Source organism: Salvelinus fontinalis, unplaced genomic scaffold (genome assembly GCF_029448725.1).
Source record: "Salvelinus fontinalis isolate EN_2023a unplaced genomic scaffold, ASM2944872v1 scaffold_1847, whole genome shotgun sequence".
In the NCBI taxonomy this organism is placed as follows: domain Eukaryota; kingdom Metazoa; phylum Chordata; class Actinopteri; order Salmoniformes; family Salmonidae; genus Salvelinus; species Salvelinus fontinalis.
In genome coordinates, this window is record NW_026602056.1 from 1 (window position 1) to 26,480 (window position 26,480).

The following is a 26,480-nucleotide window of genomic DNA, read 5'->3' on the forward strand; positions in this document are numbered from 1 at the left end:
ACAGGGCTCCGGGCAGCCGAGCGGAAATGGAGGAAAACTCGCCTCCCTGCGGACCTGGCATCCTTTCACTCCCTCCTCTCTACATTTTCCTCTTCTGTCTCTGCTGCTAAAGCCACTTTCTACCACTCTAAATTCCAAGCATCTGCCTCTAACCCTAGGAAGCTCTTTGCCACCTTCTCCTCCCTCCTGAATCCTCCTCCCCCCCCCCCCCCCCCTCCTCCCTCTCTGCAGACGACTTCGTCAACCATTTTGAAAAGAAGGTCGACGACATCCGATCCTCGTTCGCTAAGTCAAACGACACCGCTGGTTCTGCTCACACTGCCCAACCCTGTGCTTTGACCTCTTTCTCCCCTCTCTCTCCAGATGAAATCTCGCGTCTTGTGACGGCCGGCCGCCCAACAACCTGCCCGCTTGACCCTATCCCCTCCTCTCTTCTCCAGACCATTTCCGGAGACCTTCTACCTTACCTCACCTCGCTCATCAACTCATCCTTGACCGCTGGCTACGTCCCTTCCGTCTTCAAGAGAGCGAGAGTTGCACCCCTTCTGAAAAAACCTACACTCGATCCCTCCGATGTCAACAACTACAGACCAGTATCCCTTCTTTCTTTTCTCTCCAAAACTCTTGAACGTGCCGTCCTTGGCCAGCTCTCCTGCTATCTCTCTCAGAATGACCTTCTTGATCCAAATCAGTCAGGTTTCAAGACTAGTCACTCAACTGAGACTGCTCTTCTCTGTATCACGGAGGCGCTCCGCACTGCTAAAGCTAACTCTCTCTCCTCTGCTCTCATCCTTCTAGACCTATCGGCTGCCTTCGATACTGTGAACCATCAGATCCTCCTCTCCACCCTCTCCGAGTTGGGCATCTCCGGCGCGGCCCACGCTTGGATTGCGTCCTACCTGACAGGTCGCTCCTACCAGGTGGCGTGGCGAGAATCTGTCTCCTCACCACGCGCTCTCACCACTGGTGTCCCCCAGGGCTCTGTTCTAGGCCCTCTCCTATTCTCGCTATACACCAAGTCACTTGGCTCTGTCATAACCTCACATGGTCTCTCCTATCATTGCTATGCAGACGACACACAATTAATCTTCTCCTTTCCCCCTTCTGATGACCAGGTGGCGAATCGCATCTCTGCATGTCTGGCAGACATATCAGTGTGGATGACGGATCACCACCTCAAGCTGAACCTGGGCAAGACGGAGCTGCTCTTCCTCCCGGGGAAGGACTGTCCGTTCCATGATCTCGCCATCACGGTTGACAACTCCATTGTGTCCTCCTCCCAGAGCGCTAAGAACCTTGGTGTGATCCTGGACAACACCCTGTCGTTCTCCACCAACATCAAGGCGGTGGCCCATTCCTGTAGGTTCATGCTCTACAACATCCGCAGAGTACGACCCTGCCTCACACAGGAAGCGGCGCAGGTCCTAATCCAGGCACTTGTCATCTCCCGTCTGGATTACTGCAACTCGCTGCTGGCTGGGCTCCCTGCCTGTGCCATTAAACCCCTACAACTCATCCAGAACGCCGCAGCCCGTCTGGTGTTCAACCTTCCCAAGTTCTCTCACGTCACCCCGCTCCTCCGCTCTCTCCACTGGCTTCCAGTTGAAGCTCGCATCCGCTACAAGACCATGGTGCTTGCCTACGGAGCTGTGAGGGGAACGGCACCTCAGTACCTTCAGGCTCTGATCAGGCCCTACACCCAAACAAGGGCACTGCGTTCATCCACCTCTGGCCTGCTCGCCTCCCTACCACTGAGGAAGTACAGTTCCCGCTCAGCCCAGTCAAAACTGTTCGCTGCTCTGGCCCCCCAATGGTGGAACAAACTCCCTCACGACGCCAGGACAGCGGAGTCAATCACCACCTTCCGGAGACACCTGAAACCCCACCTCTTCAAGGAATACCTAGGATAAAGCAATCCTTCTGCCCCCCCCCCCCCCCCCCCCCGTCGTCTGCACTGTCTTGTTTTGCACACTTTGTACAAAATAATAAAATGCAGTACTACAAGATGTTTCTTAACATAGCTCTTTATTAGCTAGCTATAACTGGCATGTTCACGTATCGCCAACCAGGATCAAACTGACCATGACCTAACCATTTGGGTGGTCTTAACCAATCATAGCACAGTATGATATGGCGGTAAAACGCATCCAATTATTACTCAGTATGTTTACACATATGAATATTACATCCCCCTTCTTTTAAAACAAAAGAAAAATGTTTACATATTCTAAGCGTTTCTTTTGAAAACATGCTCTGCAGTTTGAACTCAAGGTAAGTAACCATTTATATTTTATACTACACCAACTGAATCAACATAGACTCTGAAACAATGGTCCAACATACTGTTACTTTTCGAACAAGGGATTCTCAGCAACTCAGCTTTCACAGTAGAAATACATCTTAACATTTCAAACAAATACAATACCAAAGCATTTCAAGTGAACTTTCAATAACAAGTTTACAGTGTGGAACTCTTTTAGGGCAGCGATCCGCCTACACCCTTTGACATTTCACAGTTCTAGGACAGCTCTGGGCTTGACCTCTCTTCCTGACCTTGTGCGATATGATGCTGAGCATGCTTCTGTGTCAGTCAACAGCTCTTGTGGTGTTGCAGGTAAGTATGGTGTATGTTGTGATGTGTGTGTTTAGTCCATCACGTTCTCTTTCAGGGGAACAGTTCATCTCATCAGTGTGTTGTTCTTTTGTGTTCAGTAGGTGACGACGATTGCGGCGGTACACTGCTCCTTCTGCGGTGAGGACGTGCTATGAACGTTCAGTGTCAGCTGGCTGGATGACGACTGCTGGCTTCCAGAGGCCATGCTCCTGGATTAAAACTGACTCTCCGTCGATCAGTGGTGGCAGTGGTCTAGCTGACCTGTCGTAGTATCGCTTTTGTTGTTGTTGTCTCTGTGCACGTTTTTCATGCATTTCCTTGTAGCTGACGACCTCAGGTTGTAGCTGCTGGTTGGTGCTGGGAAGGATTGAGCGAAGTCTGCGGCTCATCAACAGCTGGGCTGGTGATTTTAAGTTGTCATCTGGAGTGTTGCGGTATTCAAGGAGGCTGAGGTAGGGGTCTCTCTTGTCTGCTTTATCCATGAGTGATTTAGCAATCTGCACTGATTTTTCAGCAAGGCCATTACTTTGAGGGTAATGTGGGCTTGTGGTGACGCGTAAACTCCCATGCTTTTGTGAAGGATTCAAACTCATTTGATTTGTAACAGGGCCCATTGTCAGATATTAAAGTCTCTACAATGCCATGCCTGGCAAAGGCTGCTTTCAGCTTGTGTATCACAGCTGCAGATGTGGTGCTGTGAAGCTTGTCGAGTTCGAAGTATCTGCTGTAGTAGTCAACTGTTATGATGTAGTTCTTGTTGTTCCAGGTGAACAGATCGGTTGCCACGACCTTCCAGGGTCGGTCTGGGATACAGTGAGGTAACATTGGCTCTTTGGTGTTTGAGGGGCGTCGTTCAAGACATATCGGATTCCACAATGACTTGTCGTCCATATACGTACTGATGGAAACGTTTACATCCGAACAGAATGGCATAGACCTCCTTTTCAATTTGAGCGTAGTTTATTTCACAGTCTGTGAGAGATTTGGAAGTGTAGCCGATGGGCTTTCCTTCTTGCAGTAGCACTGCACCTAGTCCATACTTCGATGCGTCTACTTGGAGTCTGAGCTCTTTGTCGGGGTCGTAGTAGGCAAGGATTGTTCCTGGTTCTCTCGTGATCAAGTCTTTCACATTTCTGGAAAGCAATGTCGTGTTGCTTGTCCCAGAGAAACTCACTGGACTGCTTTAGCAGTTGATGCAGGGGTGCATTAGCATTGGAGAGGCTGGGTGCGAACTTGGCTAAGTAGTTGACCATGCCAAGCACTGTTTCCAGCTCTGCACGGTTCTTTGGTGGCTCCATTTCTTTTATGGTTGAGATCTTCTGTGGATCTGGCTTGATTCCAGTCGCTGTGAGAAGATGTCCGAAGTAGCTGACCTCTGTAGTGCCGACTGTGCTCTTCTCGGGTTGAGCCGGACTCCTCTCTCGCGGGACCTTTGCAGCATCGCGCGGAGGTTTCAGTCGTGCTCCTCTTTGCTTCGACTATAGACAAGGATGTCGTCCACAATTAGTGGATCCAACTAGTGGTCAGTATGAACTACTACACCCTCTCTCACATGAACGCTAACATTACTGGTTTCAGTGGGAAAGATGGTAAATGGTTCAGACATTAATGGCAAATTTAAAAAACTAAGATACCCAAGTCACCGGAGTCTACAATTGCCGACTGTTAATGTAGAGTAGGGATAGTGAGAAGTAACATTCAAGACTGAAGCAATTACCCCCTCTAGTGGTAAACTTTATACTGTACCAGGTTACTACACACACTGATAATACAAAACATTGAGGACACCTGCTCTTTCCCTGACAGACTATTTAAACATTTCAAATTCAGTGCAAAGTAATGTAGTGCATTGGTGTCTAGATCCCTCTTGGGTGGCAAAGTGTCACAATAATCCTGTGGGGAGAGAAAACAAGAGAATACATTAAATTAATGGGTGTTAACTAATCAGGGTTCAATAAAGCACTTCAAGTCCTCAAATCCTTCAAAAGAGAGAGAGAATGAGAAAGGAGTATGGTCCCTGCAGTAGGACTACATGCTGGCCATGAGGTTCTCCAAGTGGTACTCCAGGAGGCTGGAGAGCTCCGTGACCAGAGACTCTGGGTTAAAGTACCAGGCCAGAAACATGTCATCTAGCAGAGCCATCAGCCCGCCCTGAAGAGAACACCACACAACACATAGAAAATGGCTCTGAGTTACTAGCTTATCAAGAGGAGAGAGACAATTAGAAATACTCCCCCTAAAATGACATTGGAACCTGGTTAACCATGAATAAGGAAGTAAAAAGGAAGTACACTAAGAATATGGAAGTAAACAGGAAGTAACCTCTTGACTCTTACATTGAGCAGCAGCAGGTATCTGTCAGCCTCTGGCTCCATGTTGGCAGCAGTGGGCAGGAAGGAGTACAGGAGAGCGTACAGATCCTCCACAAACCCACCGGCGTGCTAAAGGAAACAAAGGAGGAGAAAAGAGGAGAGAATAGAAGAGAAGAGGAATTTAAGTGAAACTGCTAATAGAGAGATATCAAAACATGTACCAGTGAGATGCTACTTACGACCATCAGGGACTTCTGAGCTGTCATCATCCCAAACAGCACCAGCTCAAAGAGGACATCTATCATGTTCACATGATGGATCTAGGACAAGAAAACACGTTTGGAGAAAATAGGAATGATTTCATATAGATCAGCTACTGTGATGTATAGAAGACATGCATGTGGAAGAACTCAGTGAGACTTGAAAGAGTTAATGAACTCACCTTTGCCTCAGCCAGCTCCCTCTCAGTGTCATTCCGCTTGGAGGGGTCACTCAGGTAGTCCACAAAGTCGTTATAAGTACGGATGAACTTGGCCTCGTCCTATGACAAAGAAAAGAGCATCTTAGTGAACAGAACACATTTCACCTCAGGGGCGCTCTCTTTCCCTTGACAGAGAATGCGTTAGTGAGTTACCATGTGGTTGGCCCGAACCAGTGCGCCCAGGAGGACCTTTCCCGCCACAAACAGATGGTTCCTGCTCAGGGTGGAACCAAGCAGGGTCTAGGGGAGAGGGAAGAGTTAGGGTGAGACATCTTCCTCTAGGAGAGAACAAGAAGTCACAGAGAGAAAAAGAAAAGTGTGTCCACTCACAGTGAAGGCCTGGCGCAGGGAGACGAGCCTCAGGGCGATGTCCTCCACTCTCTTGGTGGTTAGGTAGAGGCTGTGAAAGGGAGGGAATGGAGCATGTCAACCATTAGAGTCAATGGGGGATAGCAGCATTATGACCACTATCCTTCAGCATCTGACAAGCCCAGACTACACAGACATTTAGAGGAACTCACTTTACCAGAGGAACCTCCCTCTCCTCAGGCAGCATGTCCTCCTCCCAACCCTACGACAACAAAACAAGCATTCAAAATCAGTGACCAATGAGCATACATTTAGTTTTACTTGTATTTAAGAGCAATCGAAGGCCACGGAAGGAGAGTTGTATGGCATTGAAGCTCGTCTGGAGGGTAGTTAACACAGTGTCCAAAGAAGGGCCAGAAGTATACAGAATGGTGTCGTCTGCGTAGAGGTGGATCAGAGACTCACCAGCAGCAAGAGCGACATCATTGATGTATACAGAGAAGAGTCGGCCCAATAATTGAACCCTATGGCACCCCCATAGAGACTGCCAGAGGCCCAGGCTACAGGAAGCCGATTTTACACACTGAACTCTATCGGAGAAGTAGTTAATGAACCAGGCGAGGCAATCATTTGAGAAACCAAGGCTGTTGAGTCTGTCGGTAAGGATGTGGTGATTGACAGAGTCAAAAGCACAGTATTGTTTCTTATCGATGGCGGTTAAGATATAATTTAGGACCTTAAACGTGGCTGAGGTGCACCCATGACCATGATAGAGCATGACGCTTGCAAAGCCAGGGTAGTGGGTTCGATTCCCGTCACCACCCATACATAAACGACAGCAGGTTTTATTGTAAGTCGCTTTGGATAAAAGTGTCTGATGAATGACATATATTATTTTTATATAGTCACTTACTTGCTATACAATGTAGAGAGAAAAAGGGTCAATTCAAGAGGGAGCTACGAAATTAATGTCCAAACATTGTTTTCTTTGCCTGATGTCATTAGAAATGACATAGAATTAATCATTAGCTTGTTCTCTACAATATTATAACATTCATATACTTGTACTTGACAGTGTTGATGAAATAATAATGATCATTTGCTGTGACCATTACTAGTTTAGACTGCACCGCACTTGGTTGTATGTGTTCCATATTTGGTGTTGTGAGGTTAAATCTCAGAGTAAATCGTCGGTAACTTTTCAACCATATTTGATAGAGACATTGGGTTTAGACTATTATTTTCTGACAATGTTCTATTGATAACCTTGAATGAGGGGGGGGGGGGTATACAGAAGATAGCCCTATTTGGCAAAATACCAAGTCCATATTATGGCAAGAACAGCTCAAATAAGCAAAGAGAAATCATTACTTTATGACATGAAGGTCAGTCAATACGGAATATTTCAAGTGTAGTTGCAAAAACAATCAAGCACTATGATGAAACTGGCTCTCATGCGGACCACCACAGCAATGGAAGACCCAGAGTTACCTCTGCTGCCGAGGATAAGTTCATTAGAGTTACCAGCCTCAGATATTGCTGCCCAAATAAATGCTTCACAGAGTTCAAGTAACTGACACATCTCAACATCAACTGTTCAGAGGAGACTGTGTGAATCAGGCCTTTATAGTTGAATTGCTGCAAAGAAACCACTATTAAAGGACACCAATAAGAAGAAGAGACTTACTTGGCCCATGAAACACAATCAATTTGTCCTTGGTCTGAAACCCAAATTTGAGATTTTTGGTTCCAACTGACATGTCTTTGTGAGATGCAGTGTGGGTGAACAGATGATCTCTGCATGTGTATTTCCTACCATAAAGCATGGAGTAGGAGGGTATATGGTGTGGGGGTGCTTTTCTGTTGACACTGTCTGTGATTTATTTAGAATTCACACTTAACCAATATGGCTACAACAGCATTCTGCAGCTATACGTCATCCCATCTGGTTTGGGCTTAGTGGGACTATCATTTGTTTTAATAAATTATTATAAAAAAATAAAAACAATTGTTTGTTACTTTTACACCTTTTTCGTGGAATCCAATTGGTAGTTACAGTCTTGTCTCATCGCTGCAACTCCCGTATGGACTCGGGAGAGGCGAAGGTCGAGAGCCGTGCGTCCTCCAAAACACAACCCAGCCAAGCCGCACTGCTTCTTGACACAATGCCTGCTTAACCCGGAAGCCAGGCGCACCAATGGGTCGGAGGAAACACCATACACCTGACAACCCTGTCAGTGTGCATTGCGCCCGGCTCGCCACAGGAGTCGCTAGAGCTCGATGGGACAAGAACATCCCTGCCGGCCAAACCCTCCCCTAACCCGGACAACGCTGGGCCAATTGTGTGCCGCCCCATGGGTCTCCCGGTCGCGGCCGGGCTGCGACAGAGCCTGGACTCCAACCAGGATCTCTAACTGCACAGCTTACCTTAGACCACTGCGCTACTCAGGAGAATTCATTTGTTTTTCAACAGGACAATGACCCAACACACCTCCAGGCTGTGTAAGGGCTATTTTACCAAGAAGGAGAGTGACGGAGTGCTGTATCAGATGACCTGGCCTCCACAATCCCCCGATCTCAACCAAATTGAGATGTTTTGAGATGAGTAGGACCGCAGAGTAAAGGAAAAACAGCCAACAAGTGCTCAGCATATGTGTGAACTCCTTCAAGACTGTTGGAAAAGCATTCCACGTGAAGTTGGGTGAGAGAATGCCAAGAGTGTGCAAAGCTGTCATCAAGGCAAAGGGTGGCTATTTGAAAAATCTCAAATATACAGTATGATATGTTTTGATATGTTTCACACTTTTTTGGTTACTACATGATTCCATTTGTGTTATTTCATAGTTTTGATGTCTACACTATTATTCAACAATGTAGAAAATAGCATTTTCTTCTTTGACGCACCTTATGTCTAAACTTCTTTACAGTGAAATGATCTTGATTGGTGATCTCAACTGGTGTTGGTTAAAACCGGTGTCTGATGATTTAAAAATGTTTTGTAATTCTATGAATCTTACCCAGTTGATTAACTCACCCACTCGCCCAAATCTTAAATGCCCAGATAAATCTACCCTGATTGATTTGATATTAACAAATGTTCCACATAAATATTCTGCGGTTGGTGATTTTTGTAATGATTTAAGTGACCATTATGCTGTTAGAAATACTAAGGTTCCTAAGACAAACCCATGTTTTATTCGTAAGAGAAATTTGAAGTGTTTTAATGAGCAGGCTTTCTTTCATGATTTGTTTTATTTTGACTGGAGCAAGATTGAGTTTATCCCTGATGTGGAAACTGCCTGGACATTCTTTAATTACCGGTATGTTTTTTTCCAAATAGTAAACACACATGCCCCATTCCGCAGGTTCAGGGTTAAAGGGCGGGATAATCCATGGTTTTCTTCTGAGCTGTCTTGTATTATTCACGACCGTAATCTAGCCTGGGCTAAAGCAAGGAAATCATGTTCTGATGCTGATTGGCTTATTTTTAGGCAGTTATGAAACAAGTGTTCTTTTCTTCTCAGGAAGGCCAAGTCTGAATATTTTATGTCTGTTACCACTGATAACCTGAATGACCCTAGAAAGTTTTGGAAGGCTATTAAGTCTATGTCTGGTAACAGTAATGTTACTGAATTACCGTCATGTGTTTTGAAGGACTCTCTTGCTGTATATGACAAAACTGAAATGCTGAATTGTTTCAATGAGCACTTTGTATCATCTGGTAGGCTGTTTGATTCAGTGTGCTCTGTCTCTGTACAACCCTGTGTGGATGAACCAGTGAGAGCTGGTCAAACTTTTAGCTTTTTGCCATTCTCAGTGCAGGTGGTACATAAAGCCCTGAAATCCTTAGATCAGAGAAAGCCTGTAGGTCTTGATCATTTGGATCCCTGCTTTTTAAATCTGGCAGCTGATTTCATAGCTGAACCACTTACATATCTGTTCAATCTAACCCTGGAATGTAATGATATTCCGAAAATCTGGAAATCAGCATTTGTCCTTGTCACGCCCTGGCCTTAGTATTCTTTGTTTTCTTTATTATTTTAGTTAGGTCAGGGTGTGACATGGGGAATGTTTGTGTTTTGGGTGGTTATATGGTAAAGGGGGTGTTGGGTGTAGTGTATGGGTTTGTGTTGAGTGAAGGTGTCTAGCTGTGTCTATGGTTGAGTGTAGGTTCTAGGAAAGTCTATGGTTGTCTGAATTGGGTCTCAATTAGAGACAGCTGGTTATTGTTGTCTCTGATTGGGAGCCATATTTAAGGCAACCATAGGCTTTAGCTGTTTGTGGGGAATTGTCTATGTCTGTGTCTATGTTGCATGTTTTTGCACTTAGTCATTTATAGCTTCACGTTTGATGTTTTTGTTTCGTTTTGTCCTTCTTCTAATAAAGAAGATGTACTTTCCACGCGCTGAGCCTTGGTCCTCTCTCAGTCCCTTTGACGATCGTGACAGTCCTACCACTTTTAAAAGTGGGAGATCCAACTCTTTTTAATAATAGGTCAATCTCTACTTGAAACCCTTGTGAGTGAACAGCTAAAATAGTTTTTATTTACTAACTCTATTTTATCAATGTACCAATTGGGCTTCAGGAAGAAGCATAGCACAATTACAGCAGCCATGAAGCTTTTAAATGATATCACTGAAGCCCTTGACAAAAAACAACACTGTGTCTCACTTTTTATTGATCTCTCTAAGGCTTTTGATACAGTTGATCATGCTATACTAAGGCAGAGATTTTCGAGTGTAGGTCTTTCAGAGCATGCAGTTGCATGGTTTGCTAACTATCTGTCTGATAGAACTCAGTGCACTCAATTTGATGGGCTTATGTCTGTTAAATTGTCTGTCTTTAATGGTGTGCCCCAAGGCTCTGTACTTGGTCCTCTCTTATTCACTATTTATATAAATGATTTAGACAAAAATGTCCAAAATGCGCAACTTCATTGTTATGCTGATGATACTGTTATTTACAGTTGTGCCTCGTCTCTTACAAAATCTTTCCAGAACTTGCAAACTACTTTTTATACTGTTCAACATACCTTGTGTCAATTGAAGCTTATCCTCAATACTGACAAAACTAAACTAATGGTGTTTTCTAAAGCAAGAAATAGACCTCTGAAGCTTTCACCTATTACTACCTGTCAGGGCAAGGAGATTGAGGTTGTAACCTCATATAAATATCTTGGAATTTTAATTGCATATTCAACAACTTACAAAAAAATTGAAGCTGAAATTGGGATTTTATTTTAGGAATAAGGCCTGTTTTTCTTTTGAAGCCAGGAGGCTAGTATCAGCTACATTTATGCCTTTACTAGACTATGGAGATATTTTATATATGAATGCTTCCGCTCAGTGTTTGAGATCAATTGATACCCTTTACCATGGCACTTTGAGATTTTTTTTAAACTGCAAAACCCTTACGCACCACTGCACTTTGTATACCAGGGTTGGCTGGCCTTCTCTAGTCACCCGCAGGCTCAGTCACTGGTATACTTTGATTTATTAAGCCATTTTGGGTTTACTACCTTTTTATTTGGGCATTTTTATTGTTCAGAAATGTGGTGGGTACTCTCTTTGTTCGCTGGACTTTATCCTGCTAACTGTTCCAAATGTCCGAACTGAATTTGGTAAAAGGGCTTTTATGTACTCTGCGCCATCGTCTTGGAACGCTTTACAAAATACTTTTAAACTGGAAGAACTTGTCCCGATTGGTATTTTTAAATCACTGATGAATGATCTTGAGACTGATTCCCTGACCTGTCAATGTTTTTAATTTGCTGTTTTTGATTTTTGTTATACTCTTGTGAATTCAATGGTTTCTACTAGATTACTTGTTGTTTGTTTGTATTTTTGTAATGACTTGGTGCTGCCTATCTTGGCCAGGACGCTCTTGAAAAGGAGATTTTAAATCTCAATGAGGCCTTCCTGGTTAAATAAAGGTTAAATAAATAGTAAAAATAAAGAAAACCCCTTGAATGAGTAGGTGTTATAATAGCAATAAGGCACCACTGAGGTTTGTGGTATATAGCCAATATAACACCCCTCCTTGGGCCTTACTGCTTAAATAACCCATCTCTTTTATAACAGGATATTATCATTGACTATATGAAAGTGCATGTATGAATGAGTCTGATTTACCGTTTAATGGCAGGTTCACCTTCTGAAGCCAGGTGAGGTTCCCAAAGCGTGCTGCACAACCACCAAGCTCAGTCCCATCTCTGTACTCTTCTACGCTGACAACAACAACGTGATCCTAAAGAAGCATCGCAACATGGTGGTCAAGACCTGTGACAATGCCTGTGACACCAGTGGTAGCCCATCTATCTATTCTTAATTTTAATCAACTTAATTGCCATTGTTCCAAAAGAAACAAAGAGGGTAAAATAACTTGCAACCAGCAATAATCTGTCAATATGCTGATAAATAGTATGTATCTAATATATTGATTTTGAGTCAGAGTGGTATATGAACAACACCCATTGGACCTATAACCATACTTCACTTTTGATTAACTAAACTATTCAAATCTACAGTAATTCAGATAATTACATCACCCCTTCATGTCATATATTCTGTGACCAATCAAAGCTGTAAAGTACTGTATCATAAGTATATCAATGCTAAATTTCTGCCCTTTTGATGACTATAATATCTTTTTGAACCATGAATTTGTCATTGTCTCTTTTAGAAGTACTAAACATGGTTTGCAAAAAATAAACGTTTTTCTTCTTCTTTAATCATACTTTTAACCAGTACAAGTTAGTAACAATGGAAAATGGCAACAAACAAAAAAATGTTTGGCCATTTTTGTATGTACAGTGTAACAAATACACAGTGATGTATGTCCTTGTCAACAGATATCTGGAGGACTGTATACGGCTATATTTGTAATAAACTATACTGAACAAAAAAACGCAACATGTAAAAGGTTGGTCCCATGTTTCATGAGCTGAAGTTAAAGGTCCCGGGAAATGTTCTGTACGCCAAAAAAAATAAAACATGTGAGCATTTCTCCATCGCCAAGATAATCTATCCACATTGAAAGGTGCACCATATCAAGAAACTGATTAACTAGCATGATCATTACACAGGTGCACCTTTTGCTGGGGACAAAAGGCCACTAAAATATATATTTGTCACAACACAATGCCACAGACGTCTGAAGTTCTGAGGGATTGTGCAATTGGTATGCGGACTGCAGGAATGTCAACCAGAGCTGCTGCCAGAGAATTGAATGTTCATTTCTCTACCATAAGTCGCTTCCAACTTCATTTTAGAGTATTTGGCAGTACATCAAACCGACAATGTTCCTGCCTGCTAGCCATTCAAAATGTAACGATTCCTTTTGGGTGTCAGGGAAAATGTATGGAGTAAAAAGTACATTATTTTCCTTAGAAATGTAGTAAAGTAAAAGTTGTCAAAACTATAAATAGTAAAGTACAGATACCCCCCAAAACTACTTAAGTAGTACTTTAAAGTATTTTTACTTTAGTACTTTACACCACTATGTGTTTCAATAGAGTCTGACGTTCAGGGTGGTTGGACATATAAGATGGGGTGCTGGTGAGCTTCTGCCCCCATTTTAGGTCGTCACACAAATATTTCCCCACCCATGTCCATTGAATCATAGTAATTACACCTTAATTACAGGAAGCATAGCAAGAATGAAAGGAATCAATTTATCATTGAATGATTAATAAATCTTATTAAACCATCATTTCCAGGGGACCAATTGTCCTTCAGGCTTTTAATACAGTCTTATCTCAATTTCAGATAACTCATCACAAAAATCCCTGAAATCATTATCTTCTTAGCTAATTCTTTGCTACATTGTCTAAGAAAAGATACATATTGGAAGTTGGCTGGGCTGATGTATACAGATTCTGATAAAACTGGGAAACATGCTGAGAGATTTCTTTTGGATTTTTATTGGGAGTATTATTAATCATTAATTGACATATGGAAGGAAGTCTTTTCGCCTGGCCTTTTTTCTAAATTAAAGAAATATCTTTAATCATCTTGCTCTTACAAACCCTCCCCGGGCCTTTTCCTCGTAGAAACAATCTAACTGCATTTGCAATGATGATAGGTCCAGTAATTCCTGATTAGTTAGTTCCCTTTTTTTAGTTTAATCCATTATTCCCTTTATGATGTCATATTCTTTCTCTCTCTTGGCACGAGCAATTTCTTTTCCCATTGAAATAGCCAAAAGCCTTAATCAAATTTCCTTAGCTCCCAGTATAATATATATTAGCTCCCAAACATATTCATAACACAGGCACAACTCCTGTATTTATCATTAATTCGTGCTACTTCCTTCTTAAATACTTCATTCTCTAGTAAAGTCTTGTTCATTTTCCAGTAACCTTTAACTTTTTTGGGTTGACAAACCATGCATATTTATCTTTATTGAGATCCCGTTGTGGTCTGTTAAAATCCATGGTTCAATCGAGACTGTATCAACCTTGTCAGCAATATCTTCAGATATCAGCCAGAAATCAATACGGGATTGTATAGATAAATCTTTGGTACTCCATGTAAACATAATCTTATCTGGGTTCTTATGTCTCCAAATATCTAGAACACCTAACCTTAGACATATATTCCTTATCTCACAAACAGAATTGCTATCCATAGGAGGCCATCTATCTAGATTATCATGTAATACTGTATTAAAATCTCCACCCCATATTACTTTGGCCAATTGAAATTTAGACATCATTTTACTTATTTTCCTCTCAATGTCTCTAAATAAAATACAGTTACTTGACTTGTTATTGGAAGCTTAAGTATTTACAACAATGAATTGAACATGGTTAACATCTGCCAATAGTATAATCCATCTCCCTGTATTATCTGCTTCATGACTCAATATATGAGCCTTAAAGTTGCCTTTTAAAATAGGGACACCTGCTGACCGATTAGTACCAAATGAAAACCAAATGTCATTCATATCATCACCATTGACACTTCCAAAACGCAGTATCTGTGCAACAGGCATGAGTTTCTTGAATGAAATAAATCGGCACTCTTACCCTTACAATACAAAAATAAAGATCTCCTTTTCAAAAAATGACAGATTCCCCTGGCATTAATAGAAAAAACAGCAATGGACATTTACGATCAAAGTGACTATATGAAGAATATTAAACTTGTATACGTTCACATGAATCGGGTTCTCATAAAAAGAAAAGTTCTTACTAGTTGCAAATAAAAACATACCTTTGCACCACGTAAGTGGTTGATCTAAATTATATATATTTATACAATTCCAAATAACATTGTACTATAGATTGGTAAAAACGAATAGCCATTAAGCTAACATTAAGTGTCAGTGCGAATTTCCCTGCCATAAAAAAATATATATATATAAAAAAAGTTTGGCTCACACAAACAATGCTCTTTCCTCAATAAATATCTAGTTTTATCAAATTAGCAAATAAAACTCAGTCCTGCACAACTCACTTGACAAGTCCAGCAGTCAACAAACTAGGCGTCAGCGCGAATTTCCCTTCCATTAACAAAAGCCTTAGCTCCCGCAAAGTATCCCCTTTTCCCTTCCTTCCTTGCTCTCTCAGTTATCGGCCACAGACGATTCAGAGCTTCTTTGTCAAATGGAAGCTGCTCCTTGGTTGGGGTATTCGGTTATGAATCGCATTCACCCCCCTTTTTTACACTGCAAGCATATGAGTGAGTTTCAACAATGCCTCTTTTCTCCTTGGAAGTTTCAACATCTATTATCTCAGCAACAGTTTGGTCATGTCCTGATTACATGCTACTAGCTATGGAGACGTTAGCAGGCTAATTTAACTACACACGCTGACACTTTTCGATAGCTAGCTTGTTCGTTGGAAATAGTCAAAAATATATGTCAAAGGTTTGATTAATTACAAAAGTATTCATTGTATGGTTAGATATCATTTTTTTGTGTAAAAAACAAATTGCAACTGCAGTCTGTTGATGACACAAGTTTACTGGAGAACTGAGACGAAGTAGAGACTCTGGACAGGGTGGATATTCGTATAATAAAAAGCAGTTTTATTCAGAGGTAAAGATATCTGATACAAGCATGCTTGGACTCGTTCAATCGGCTCGTATGGAACCTGCAGACAGAGCCCAGATAACAGAAATACATAGTCATTTTATACAGCACAGAAAGTAGGTTGAGTCTGGAAGTTCTGGTCCTCTGGTTGGTTCTGATGAGTTGGGCGAGGTCTCCTTCAGGCTAGTATCACTGTCCCATTGGCTCTGAGTAGAGTTCTTTGTCTTCAAAAATGTTCAGACTGAAGAGGAGTTTTTGTGTGTGCGTAGTCAGCCCTCTGTCCTTGGTTATGTGTGTGTGTCTCATTATTTCGTGGGAAGCCGTACCAAGCACTCTTGCTCAAGGCCTTCCCTGCCTTATCAGTGTTTATGAATGTTCTGTGTCAGCCATCTGTCTCTGGTGTGTGTGTGCCTCAGTTTCTGCTTGTGAGTATGTGAGAGAACCTTGTTTAAGAAAGAAGTTAGTTATAACAATGTAATAGCAATATGCTCGTGTTATTACAATGGTATTTCTTACAAATCCCCCTCTTCACGTCTCATAAGAGACGTGACATAAACTAGGTAAGAGTAAGACAAGCAAAAGTAAACAACCAGGGAAACTTTCTCAGAGAGAAAGTTTTAATTCCCTCTCTTCACGTCTCAAAAGAGACGTGACATAAAAAGCTAGAAATGGCAGAATAGGGCAAACTTTATCAGAAGATAAAGTTTTTTCATTCCCCCTCTTCACGTCTCACAAGAGACGTGACAAAAGCTATAAATGGCAAAATTAGAGTAAACTTTATCAGAGATAAAGTTTTGATTCCCTCTCTTCACGTCTCACAAGAGACGTGACAAAAGCTATAAATGGCAAAATTAGAGTAAACTTTATCAGAGATAAAGTTTTGATTCCCTCTCTTCACGTCTCACAAGAGACGTGACAAAAGCTATAAATGGCAAAATTAGAGTAAACTTTATCAGAGATAAAGTTTTGATTCCCTCTCTTCACGTCTCACAAGAGACGTGACAAAAGCTATAAATGGCAAAATTAGAGTAAACTTTATCAGAGATAAAGTTTTGATTCCCTCTCTTCACGTCTCACAAGAGACGTGACAAAAGCTATAAATGGCAAAATTAGAGTAAACTTTATCAGAGATAAAGCTTTGATTCCCTCTCTTCACGTCTCACAAGAGACGTGACAAAAGCTATAAATGGCAAAATTAGAGTAAACTTTATCAGAGATAAAGTTTTGATTCCCTCTCTTCACGTCTCACAAGAGACGTGACAAAAGCTATAAATGGCAAAATTAGAGTAAACTTTATCAGAGATAAAGTTTTGATTCCCTCTCTTCACGTCTCACAAGAGACGTGACAAAAGCTATAAATGGCGTTGAATCAGTCATCAGTCAAATAGCCTGGCTCAGCATCCTCCAGGGCAAGCAGAGGAAACATCTGTCCCTTCTCTGCCTGGTTGGGATCAATAGCAGTAGTTATGATCCTAGTGGCCAGTGTTCGAATACATGGAATGCAACAGCATCCACAAAGCACCAGTATCGCAGCGAAGACAGATATAGATACCAGTATGGAAGAAACAAGCGTCTTATATTTACCAAACGCATCCATCCAAGAGTCCCACATTGAGGTATTCACTCCTGAGTGGCTCTTCATTTTCCCATTAAGAGTACGAAGACCTTCTAAAGCAACAGTAAGACTACCATCAGTTGCTGTGTTATTGGGAATGAAAGTACAACATTGCTCTCCGAACATGGCACAAACACCTCCGCGTTCAGCCAACAACATATCCACCGCGATTCTATTTTGGAATGCCATCAGGGAAGTAGCTTCCAATTGGCCATGGACCGCCTCGAAGCCTTGTTGAGTCCAATTGCCCAGTTTCTGGACATTAAAATTAATGTAATTGATTCGGTCCACATTTTTATTAACTGTACACCACCAGCAAAATGATGATTCAAAACCCGCTGCAACCTGGTCTACTAGTTTATACTTATCTGGCACCCCCCTAGGGACTCCTATGGCGTCAATATAGGTGGGGTCTCCAGGATCCACTCCTGTTGATCTTTTGGACCGGGATAAATCCCCGTCCCTCTCTACACGGGCCATCAGGTCCTTTACTTCCATAGGATACACTGAAACAGGAAGAAGCAGAGAGACAAGAGCACAAAGACCAGTGGCATTCCCTGGCAGGCGGTCATATAGATGATTTCCTCCACACCACCACCAGACATCAGCTCTAGACACAGGTTGGAAAGGGGCATTAGGATTATGGGTGTTATTGCACCATTCATAAGGTAATGCTCCCAGCATTGGAGGGCCAAGGGACATATTTATACCAGTGAAATTAGCACTGGCAACCCGAGAAGAAAACATCGGGGCCCTTTCTAGTACTTTTAACAATAGGGTAAAACTTGTCCCATACGGAGCAGTTGGCAGTTGGGTTGTCATGTTTCATAACAGGAAGAAGACATACGTCAGGTAGGGTAGCCGGTACAATGCGTAGGAGTGGACGGGCTCCCATACACACCACACAGCTCTGGTGGGTGGCCTTGCCCGCCTCCTCAGCCAATAATAGCCAATTATTCGTAAGTCCCGAGACCCCTGCAGCTGTAAGGATAGCACCGTCGAGAGTGGCCGGTGCAAGTTTGCCCACGATGAGGATGAGTAAGGACCAAAAGGAGACCACTCCAAGAACTACCCCTGGACATATTAGTAACCAAAAAAACAAGAGTATGTTAAACCCTCAGGTCCATCCCTCTATACAACCTGTATCAGGTGGGCTCGTCGCCACCCGGGAACTTCAAACCTTCACAACAGGGAGGACAAACATCACTTTTTATTCATTTGACAACATCAACTACAGCGAACCAAGGGTCCTCCTCTGTCAGGCCCACTCTCCTGCGAAAGCTTGATTCCGTATCAGCCTCTCCTACTGGAGCATCAAGCAGCGGCATCATACCAGAGGCCCTTGCCACATCTGTAACAGACTTCTTCAAACAAGGTATGATACAGGCAGCACAGAAATGAAAAACAACAACTAGTGTCAGAAATTCAGTAATCATTATTGCAGTGTACTTACCAAACCAACCACCCAGCCAAGGGACCAGTCCAGTCCCCTCCACACCTGCAAGACCCTTCATCTCCACTGATAACCTTGCCAACACACTCAGAGCTTTTGAAATGCTCCCATCCGAACTAGTATTGTTAGGGACAAACGTGCAACACTGTTCTCCAAACATTTTACATACGCCTCCCTGGATGGCCAGAATCATGTCCAGTGCTAGTCTATTTTGTCTACTGGTTTGAGAGGTAGCATCCAATTGTTCAGCCATTCCCGTAAGTGCTGTGTGGGTGTATTTAACAAATCATTATTAATTATAGTAGATATAATTGATCCAGGCATTATGCTTAGCATCAACAATAGCTGGGCCAATGATGGGCATCAGATGCCACAGGCCATCATTCCTGTTTAATGTCTGGAATTCGTGGGGGACCCCTATTGGGACCCCCAACAGGTTGGTGTGAATGTTATCTGTTCCCTCGGACCAAGGAGCGTCACGTTTCTGCCGTCTCCTGGGTTGGTCCCAAGCCTCTGTCATGTGCAGCTCCCAAAAGTTGGTTAGCTGTAACCTCAATAATAGGCAATGGTGTTTATCAGACTGGCCAAAACACATGTTCCCTGACAATCTCCTTTCCAAATGGGGTCAACCGCCTGGCAGGTCCACACATCCACCATACATCAGCAACACCTCTATTTAATAGTGACATTTAGTAATGCAGGCAGTAGCAGGGAACCTCCCATAGTCTATACCTCTACCTGTACCAGTGTTACAGCTGTAATATCCCCCATATGCCTTAACCCCCCATGGTGTCTTCTGGGGACGGACTTCTGGGAACATAAGACTCAGAGTTTTACACAGGGTTGAATTTGGCTTAAACTTTCCAATATGCACATCCAACCTTCCTCCTTACTTAGGGCAAATGGGCGAGCAGCCAGAATAGGTCTGGCATGTCCACATACGACACAGTCCTTTCTATTAAGTGTTTTATAGGCCAACCACATATTCTCCCTTCCCTCATAACCAGAATCAGTCCCCAATTGGTCACTATCTGAGATGTCTTTTACATTTATTACCTATACCAGATTGTAGAGTTTAGGTTATGGCGTGGGACTTGGTCTTGAAGTGGTGGAGGAGGCCGGCTGAACCTGGTCCGTTGGAACTGGTGGTGGTTCTGGCAGTACTGTGATGGTAACATCCCCATCGAATCCTAAACAGACAACTCAGGACCACATACAGTCCTGTAAAGCCCCATCCTCTCCCAGAGAACACATCATCAGCCAGAGACCAAGCAACACTTTCACTTCTATGAACAAACACAGTGATGACAGGTCGGGGTCAGGGAATTCTTCATTAAGGAGTTGACCCCTGAGCTTTATTAGCAACAGTTCTTCTCCTTAACTCTGTGATCATTCGGCAGTGCCAGTGTGTCTCACCCTCCAAGTGCGATATGCCCCCAGGTCGAGTGAATCACCTTCTCCTTTAATTCACCTGTAATGCATAAAATCTTGGACATACAGGTTTGGTCAACAAACAGTTTATCATTTGTTCTATCTGATTATATATTTAAATTCTATGCCTATTTTTTAGCTAGATTTTTTAATTAGTTTATTATCCAATAGGCCCCATCCTATCCTAGACCACAATGTACCCCTCCCCCGTTTGATACCTGGCTCTGGCCAGGGATCAACCTTACCTATTCTAAATAATGACTTAGTAAAATATTCTTATGTTCTACATTATTATGTTGGAGCGCCCCTTTTATTTTCCACATGTCCAATTCTCCCTTTTGTCTCCATTCAGTAACTGTTATCTACCCATTCTGTTATCTCTGTCCTGGCGCCCCTTCCAAAACTCCCTTCTCTGCTCTCAAACCTTCAAGGTCTCAGCAGTGCGGGGAGGGCCACTCTGTCTGCCCTTTCCCTTATCTGTCTGTAGCTTGGTCCCAAACATTAACTAAGTGTCTCACTGTTTTGACTTTATCTAAAATCATGGATTTAAAATTAACAACATGTCTTATAGTGTCAATCTCTAAAGTCCTTACATAACCTTAATAAACCTATCTCTATCTTCTTATGGCCAAAACAAATGCTAACCATATAAATTCCTTTCTTTACTAATAAGCTCTCTATCACTTTTATTTCCATGCCCTATAGGCTTAAAATATCTCCTGTTCAAACCAATTCAATAACAGCCCATTCAAAACCGTCATCGCCAATGTTTAAAAACAGAATCCTGACTCCTCTGTGGTTAAAACTACAATTATGGTCAAGAGTTATAAACTCTATTATATCAATTTACCTCAACTAGTATTCCCAAATGACCACAATTTCATTATCCTCACTACATTTCCCCTGTGGGTGATCAATCCACACGAAAATGCAATGAAGACAGGTCAAGAGGTTACATCACCTCCTTACATTCGTGTTTCATACTATATCTAGATTTACTAAAAGAACCCTTTATCTTAACAAAGTCCCTTGTCTAAATAAAACTCAAAGTAAAACACCTAATATTATCTTGTCTCTCGGAACACGGAAAACCCCTTAACCCAAAACGTTTACCACAAAAACAAAACCTAATAATTATGATAATACCCTTAAATCATTCGTTTTAAATTTCCCCGATGTTTCATGTACTAACCATACAACTGTGATAAACGTACACTGTCCCTTTAAAAACTCTCATGCCTGCCATACCAGGTTGCGAGTCGTTCTTTGTCCCCCATAATGAAAACAGATCACGTTTAGAATACGTTTACTTATTGTTCAAATTCTCTGGTGTTACCTAAACCAAAACCCATAACTTTCAGCAACTTTTGAAAAGTATCTCAAAGCTATAATGTACACATTTTCCCTCTAAATGACACAACCAATTTTCTTTAGCATAATTTAATACGGCCACACCCGGTAAATCATTATCAAATGTTAAATATACAGGTTTAGTACTTTTATCAAATAGATTAGTATAGTTCAAATAAAGATATGCGTTTACTAGCGCTCAACCTGTGTTCAGAACGCAGCAACTAGCCAATATAATACCAAAAATGACTGTCTTATTCATGCCTCTAGGCAAAACATCTAGTTACTCCAACTAAGTTTAGCAGCAAAACTATCGTATAAGTAAAATCAACTTCTCAACTCTTTCCATTCCAAAGTGTAAACTTACCATATACTTCGCTAAATTTATATCGCATGTCAGCCAATCCATAACAATAATATCATTAGTCTGTAAATTTAACCTAAATAAGTTATTAAATGTATTCTCTCTACTCCGAATTGGTTCTAAGTTTTTCTGTCACCAGCCTTCAAACCGGCTCTCCATTTTCTGGGAGACCGTTGAGTGCTGCAATACTGCCATCTTCTGTCCATTCTCTGTACAGCTCTAAGAGTTATGAGTGTGTGAAGGAATATCACAAATAAGGGGCCAGATATCCCATCAACCTTGCCCAGGGAGAGAGAAATGTCCCTCTAACTGGGAGAGGTTCCTTCTTCAGGGGAGGCGAAGTTTGATGCCGCATCACCTGAATCAGGAGTGTCTTAATTTGGAATCAAATTTAGGCCGCTCAAATCGGCTCTGACTTCTGTAAGGAATTGGAGCTAGAGTACAATGTGTGAGGTGGTGCCAAGGTGCGCCTGATTTACCTTTGACCTGAACTGAGTGTGAAGTAACCTCCTTCACTTCGTTCAGTTCAGTCCACCTGGGTTCTAGCCACTTTCTCTTGTGGACTCTCACCCCACCCAGTCACCATTTTACATTCCGTGGTGGCGTGCCTCCTGGCAGCTTCCCCTCTCGGACCTTGCGAACCTGGGTAGAGAGTGCTACAGAGAGTTCCGTCAGTTGTTTCACATAATTACATCAAGAGCGGGCATATGACCTCCCTCTCTTGGTGGACCAGTCATTATCTCATGAGGAGAGAGATGGGTGCCTGCCCCTGGAGAGGCTCTCATGGCCATCAACGCCAGAGGCAGGGCTTCAACCCATATCAACTTCGAACCTCCACATACTTTAGCTATCTTAGCCTTAAGGGTTTGATTGGCGCGTTACACGAGACCCTCTCTGTCTTATAAATTAAGTACTATGTGTGTGTAATCTATCCACTATCTTTGTATACTTAGCCCGTCTCTGAGTATAAAACCCGAGACGAATTCTCGGTGCAAGTGCAGACTTATCTCTTGCACTTCACCCTCGCACACAAAGAATTATTTATAGCAGTTATTACTGTTAATCAGTTTTTTCGAGTTGTTGTATATTTTCCCAGAAGGTGTCGGAATCGCCCTCCCGGAAGAATATATTAACAAATCCAGGCGCTGCTGTATCAATTGTCAATTCAATTTTAAGAATTATTTTGCAATAGTTTTAATTGCTTTTTAGTTTTTCGATTCGTTAAATACTTTCCCAGAAGGTGTCGGAATCGCCCTTCCGGAACAGCATATTAACAAATCCAAGCGCTGCTGTACCAATTGTCCATTTAATTTTAGGAATTATGGAAACACCAACATCACAATAGAGGAAAAATACAAGTTAGTTTTCAGCTCGGCGGCTGTACAACGGGCCAAAAGAAGACTCAGCTGTCCTCCCGAAAGTTATCAACTTGTGAGTCTCGTGAAACGGCCAATCTTACATAGCATTCAAATTAACATTTCCACATTTGTATTTTATTACATAACAACATTAATACATTGATCGCAAGTTAAGTTCTTCACAGTGCATCTAGTTAAGTGCCAAGTCAACTATTGCCCGCTATCTGAACTCGTATTTTTATTTTTATTTTGTTGATTCCCCCTAGGTAACTTCCAAGTGTTTTAACCAATCAAATGTTGTTAAGTCTGGGGAACCTTTTTTAGACTTGGATTCTCACGGAATTCTCACTCAACCCGACTATCTGAATCTTTTTATCAAGTCAGTTACAATTATAACACAATTTCTTGGATTCTCACGGCTTCTACCCGACTATGTGAATCGTCTTACAACACAGTTACAATTATAACACAATTTCTTGGATTCTCACGGCTTCTACCCGACTATGTGAATCGTCTTACAACACACATTTACTTAGATTCTCACGGCTTTTACCCGACTATGTGAATCTGAGTCTCACGGCTTCTACCCGACTATGTGACCCTCTATAAATTATTTGGATTCTCACGGCTTCTACCCGAATATGTGAATCTCTTTTTAATTGCTTTAGAGTCTCACGGCTTCTACCCGACTATGTAACTCTGAGTCTCACGGCTTCTACCCGACTATGTGACTCTCTATAAATTATTTGGATTCTCACGGCTTCTACCCGAATATGTGAATCTCTTTTTAATTGCTTTAGAGTCTCACGGCTTCTACCCGACTATGTAACTCTGATTCTCACGGCTTCTACCCGACTATGTGACTCTCTATATCTCAGATATCTTTACATGTTTGCTTTTACATTTACAATAGACATTTATCATAAATTTAACAGTAATCCATACTCCACCTCAGTACTTCTGATCTTTAAATTTGGATTTTCCTATTATACAATATGCAGATTTTGATTTAACAGGTACTGCTTACCTCTGTTTTGACGGCCGTCTAGATCAGTTTCCTGAGGCGAGCTGGATTCCCGGCTGCTCCGTCGGACCGGTCACCCTTCCTTTCTGATCCGTCTCTCACTTGTCTCTTTTCTCTGTCAACTTTGATGGATCGAATTCAGAGAAGAAAACCATTCCTCTGCTACCATTTTGTTGATGACACAAGTTTACTGGAGAACTGAGACGAAGTAGAGACTCTGGACAGGGTGGATATTCGTATAATAAAAAGCAGTTTTATTCAGAGGTAAAGATATCTGATACAAGCATGCTTGGACTCGTTCATTCGGCTCGTAAGGAACCTGCAGACAGAGCCCAGATAACAGAAATACATAGTCATTTTATACAGCACAGAAAGTAGGTTGAGTCTGGAAGTTCTGGTCCTCTGGTTGGTTCTGATGAGTTGGGCGAGGTCTCCTTCAGGCTAGTATCACTGTCCCATTGGCTCTGAGTAGAGTTCTTTGTCTTCAAAAATGTTCAGACTGAAGAGGAGTTTTTTGTGTGTGCGTAGTCAGCCCTCTGTCCTTGGTTATGTGTGTGTGTCTCATTATTTCGTGGGAAGCCGTACCAAGCACTCTTGCTCAAGGCCTTCCCTGCCTTATCAGTGTTTATGAATGTTCTGTGTCAGCCATCTGTCTCTGGTGTGTGTGTGCCTCAGTTTCTGCTTGTGAGTATGTGAGAACCTTGTTTAAGAAAGAAGTTAGTTATAACAATGTAATAGCAATATGCTTGTGTTATTACAATGGTATTTCTTACACATTCACCCCCCTTTTTTACACTGCAAGCATATGAGTGAGTTTCAACAATGCCTCTTTTCTCCTTGGAAGTTTCAACATCTATTATCTCAGCAACAGTTTGGTCATGTCCTGATTACATGCTACTAGCTATGGAGACGTTAGCAGGCTAATTTAACTACACACGCTGACACTTTTCGATAGCTAGCTTGTTCGTTGGAAATAGTCAAAAATATATGTCAAAGGTTTGATTAATTACAAAAGTATTCATTGTATGGTTAGATATCATTTTTTGTGTAAAAAACATATTGCAACTGCAGTCTAAAACTATAAACTTTGTGAGAAAACCCCAAAATTGTTCCTCAGCTAGAAATGTTACTCCCTCTCATGTCGCAATCTTTACCATATCACTGATTTCATGGAGCTCTCCTGCTCATCAATTACTTCACAAAATCCCGCAAACGTGAAAGTGTCAGAAATAAACATTGCGAGTTTGTACATATGTGTGAGTCAGAGATTTGAAAGCAGACGCTTTCATCCAAAACGATGTACAGTAATCCGTACATACATTTTACGTTTGGTTGGCCCAGGGAAATTAGAGTTTTTCGATCTTTTCGAAGCAATTTTTGTATATCTTTCTTTGTAGTACTGTATGTATTCAATCATTTCGAATTGATCACTTCCCACTGGGTACATACATCAATTCAATGTTTATTCCACGTTGGTTCAACGTAATTTAATTGGAATTACATTGATATTGTGTCACAGTGAATTTTATAATCTGCAGTCAATTTAATTATGTTTTCATGTGCCATGATTCTGACATTTTACATACGATCCTCATAGGATTAGGCTACATAATTACAGTGGTGCAGTAAATGTAATCTCAATTCAATACGATGTGCATATACTGTACATATAGCCAATATAGCTATTAAACCCATGTTCAGTGACTAATCTGTGACGCAAATGGCCTAATATGTTTGTGACGTTCCATGAAACCCACGGTATTGTTTAAAACTCGATTCTGATTGGCTTGCAGGTCATTCTACAGTGTAAATTATAAATGAAAACGTGCTTTTATAGCAGTGTTACAGATTCACAATACCGAGCGTGTCTCAACCCGTACCGTGCTTTTATCTACCTAAAGGTATCTTCACGCACAACTGGATAGGCCTTTTGGATACGCTTGTCCAAGGTAAGGATATGCGTCAAGCTATAGCCTACTTTTAATGTTTTAGTTCCGAATTTAAGTTACTCCAGTCAAGTGATTCATCGTAAAAGTTTGTTGTTTTGACTGAGCAGTCCAATGGCCAATAACATACATAGATTATGCATTAGGCAATGCACAAGTCAGTGTTTAGGTCAGAATATATAGTTGCT

The 26,480-nt window shown here is 41.9% G+C and overlaps 1 protein-coding gene across 6 annotated transcripts; it reads right to left on the bottom strand.

Annotated features, from left to right (window-relative positions):
- Nucleotides 1-1,953: 1,953 nt before the first annotated feature.
- On the bottom strand, nt 1,954-15,659 carry LOC129850151 (uncharacterized). 6 transcript variants are annotated; one of them, XM_055916695.1, is made up of 9 exons: nt 15,175-15,659; nt 11,848-11,962; nt 5,929-5,978; nt 5,738-5,807; nt 5,561-5,647; nt 5,369-5,467; nt 5,166-5,246; nt 4,951-5,055; nt 1,954-4,092 (listed from the first exon to the last, which is right to left on the bottom strand). In XM_055916695.1, the coding sequence occupies exons 3-9, from the start codon at nt 5,961-5,963 to the stop codon at nt 3,580-3,582; spliced, it is 990 nt and encodes a 329-aa protein (XP_055772670.1). In that variant the 5' UTR covers nt 5,964-5,978; nt 11,848-11,962; nt 15,175-15,659; the 3' UTR covers nt 1,954-3,579. The 6 variants fall into 6 exon arrangements, with proteins under 6 accessions (XP_055772670.1, XP_055772669.1, XP_055772672.1 ...); XM_055916694.1 differs by lacking the exon at nt 11,848-11,962 and having other exon boundaries at nt 5,934-5,978; XM_055916697.1 differs by lacking the exon at nt 11,848-11,962.
- Nucleotides 15,660-26,480: the final 10,821 nt, after the last annotated feature.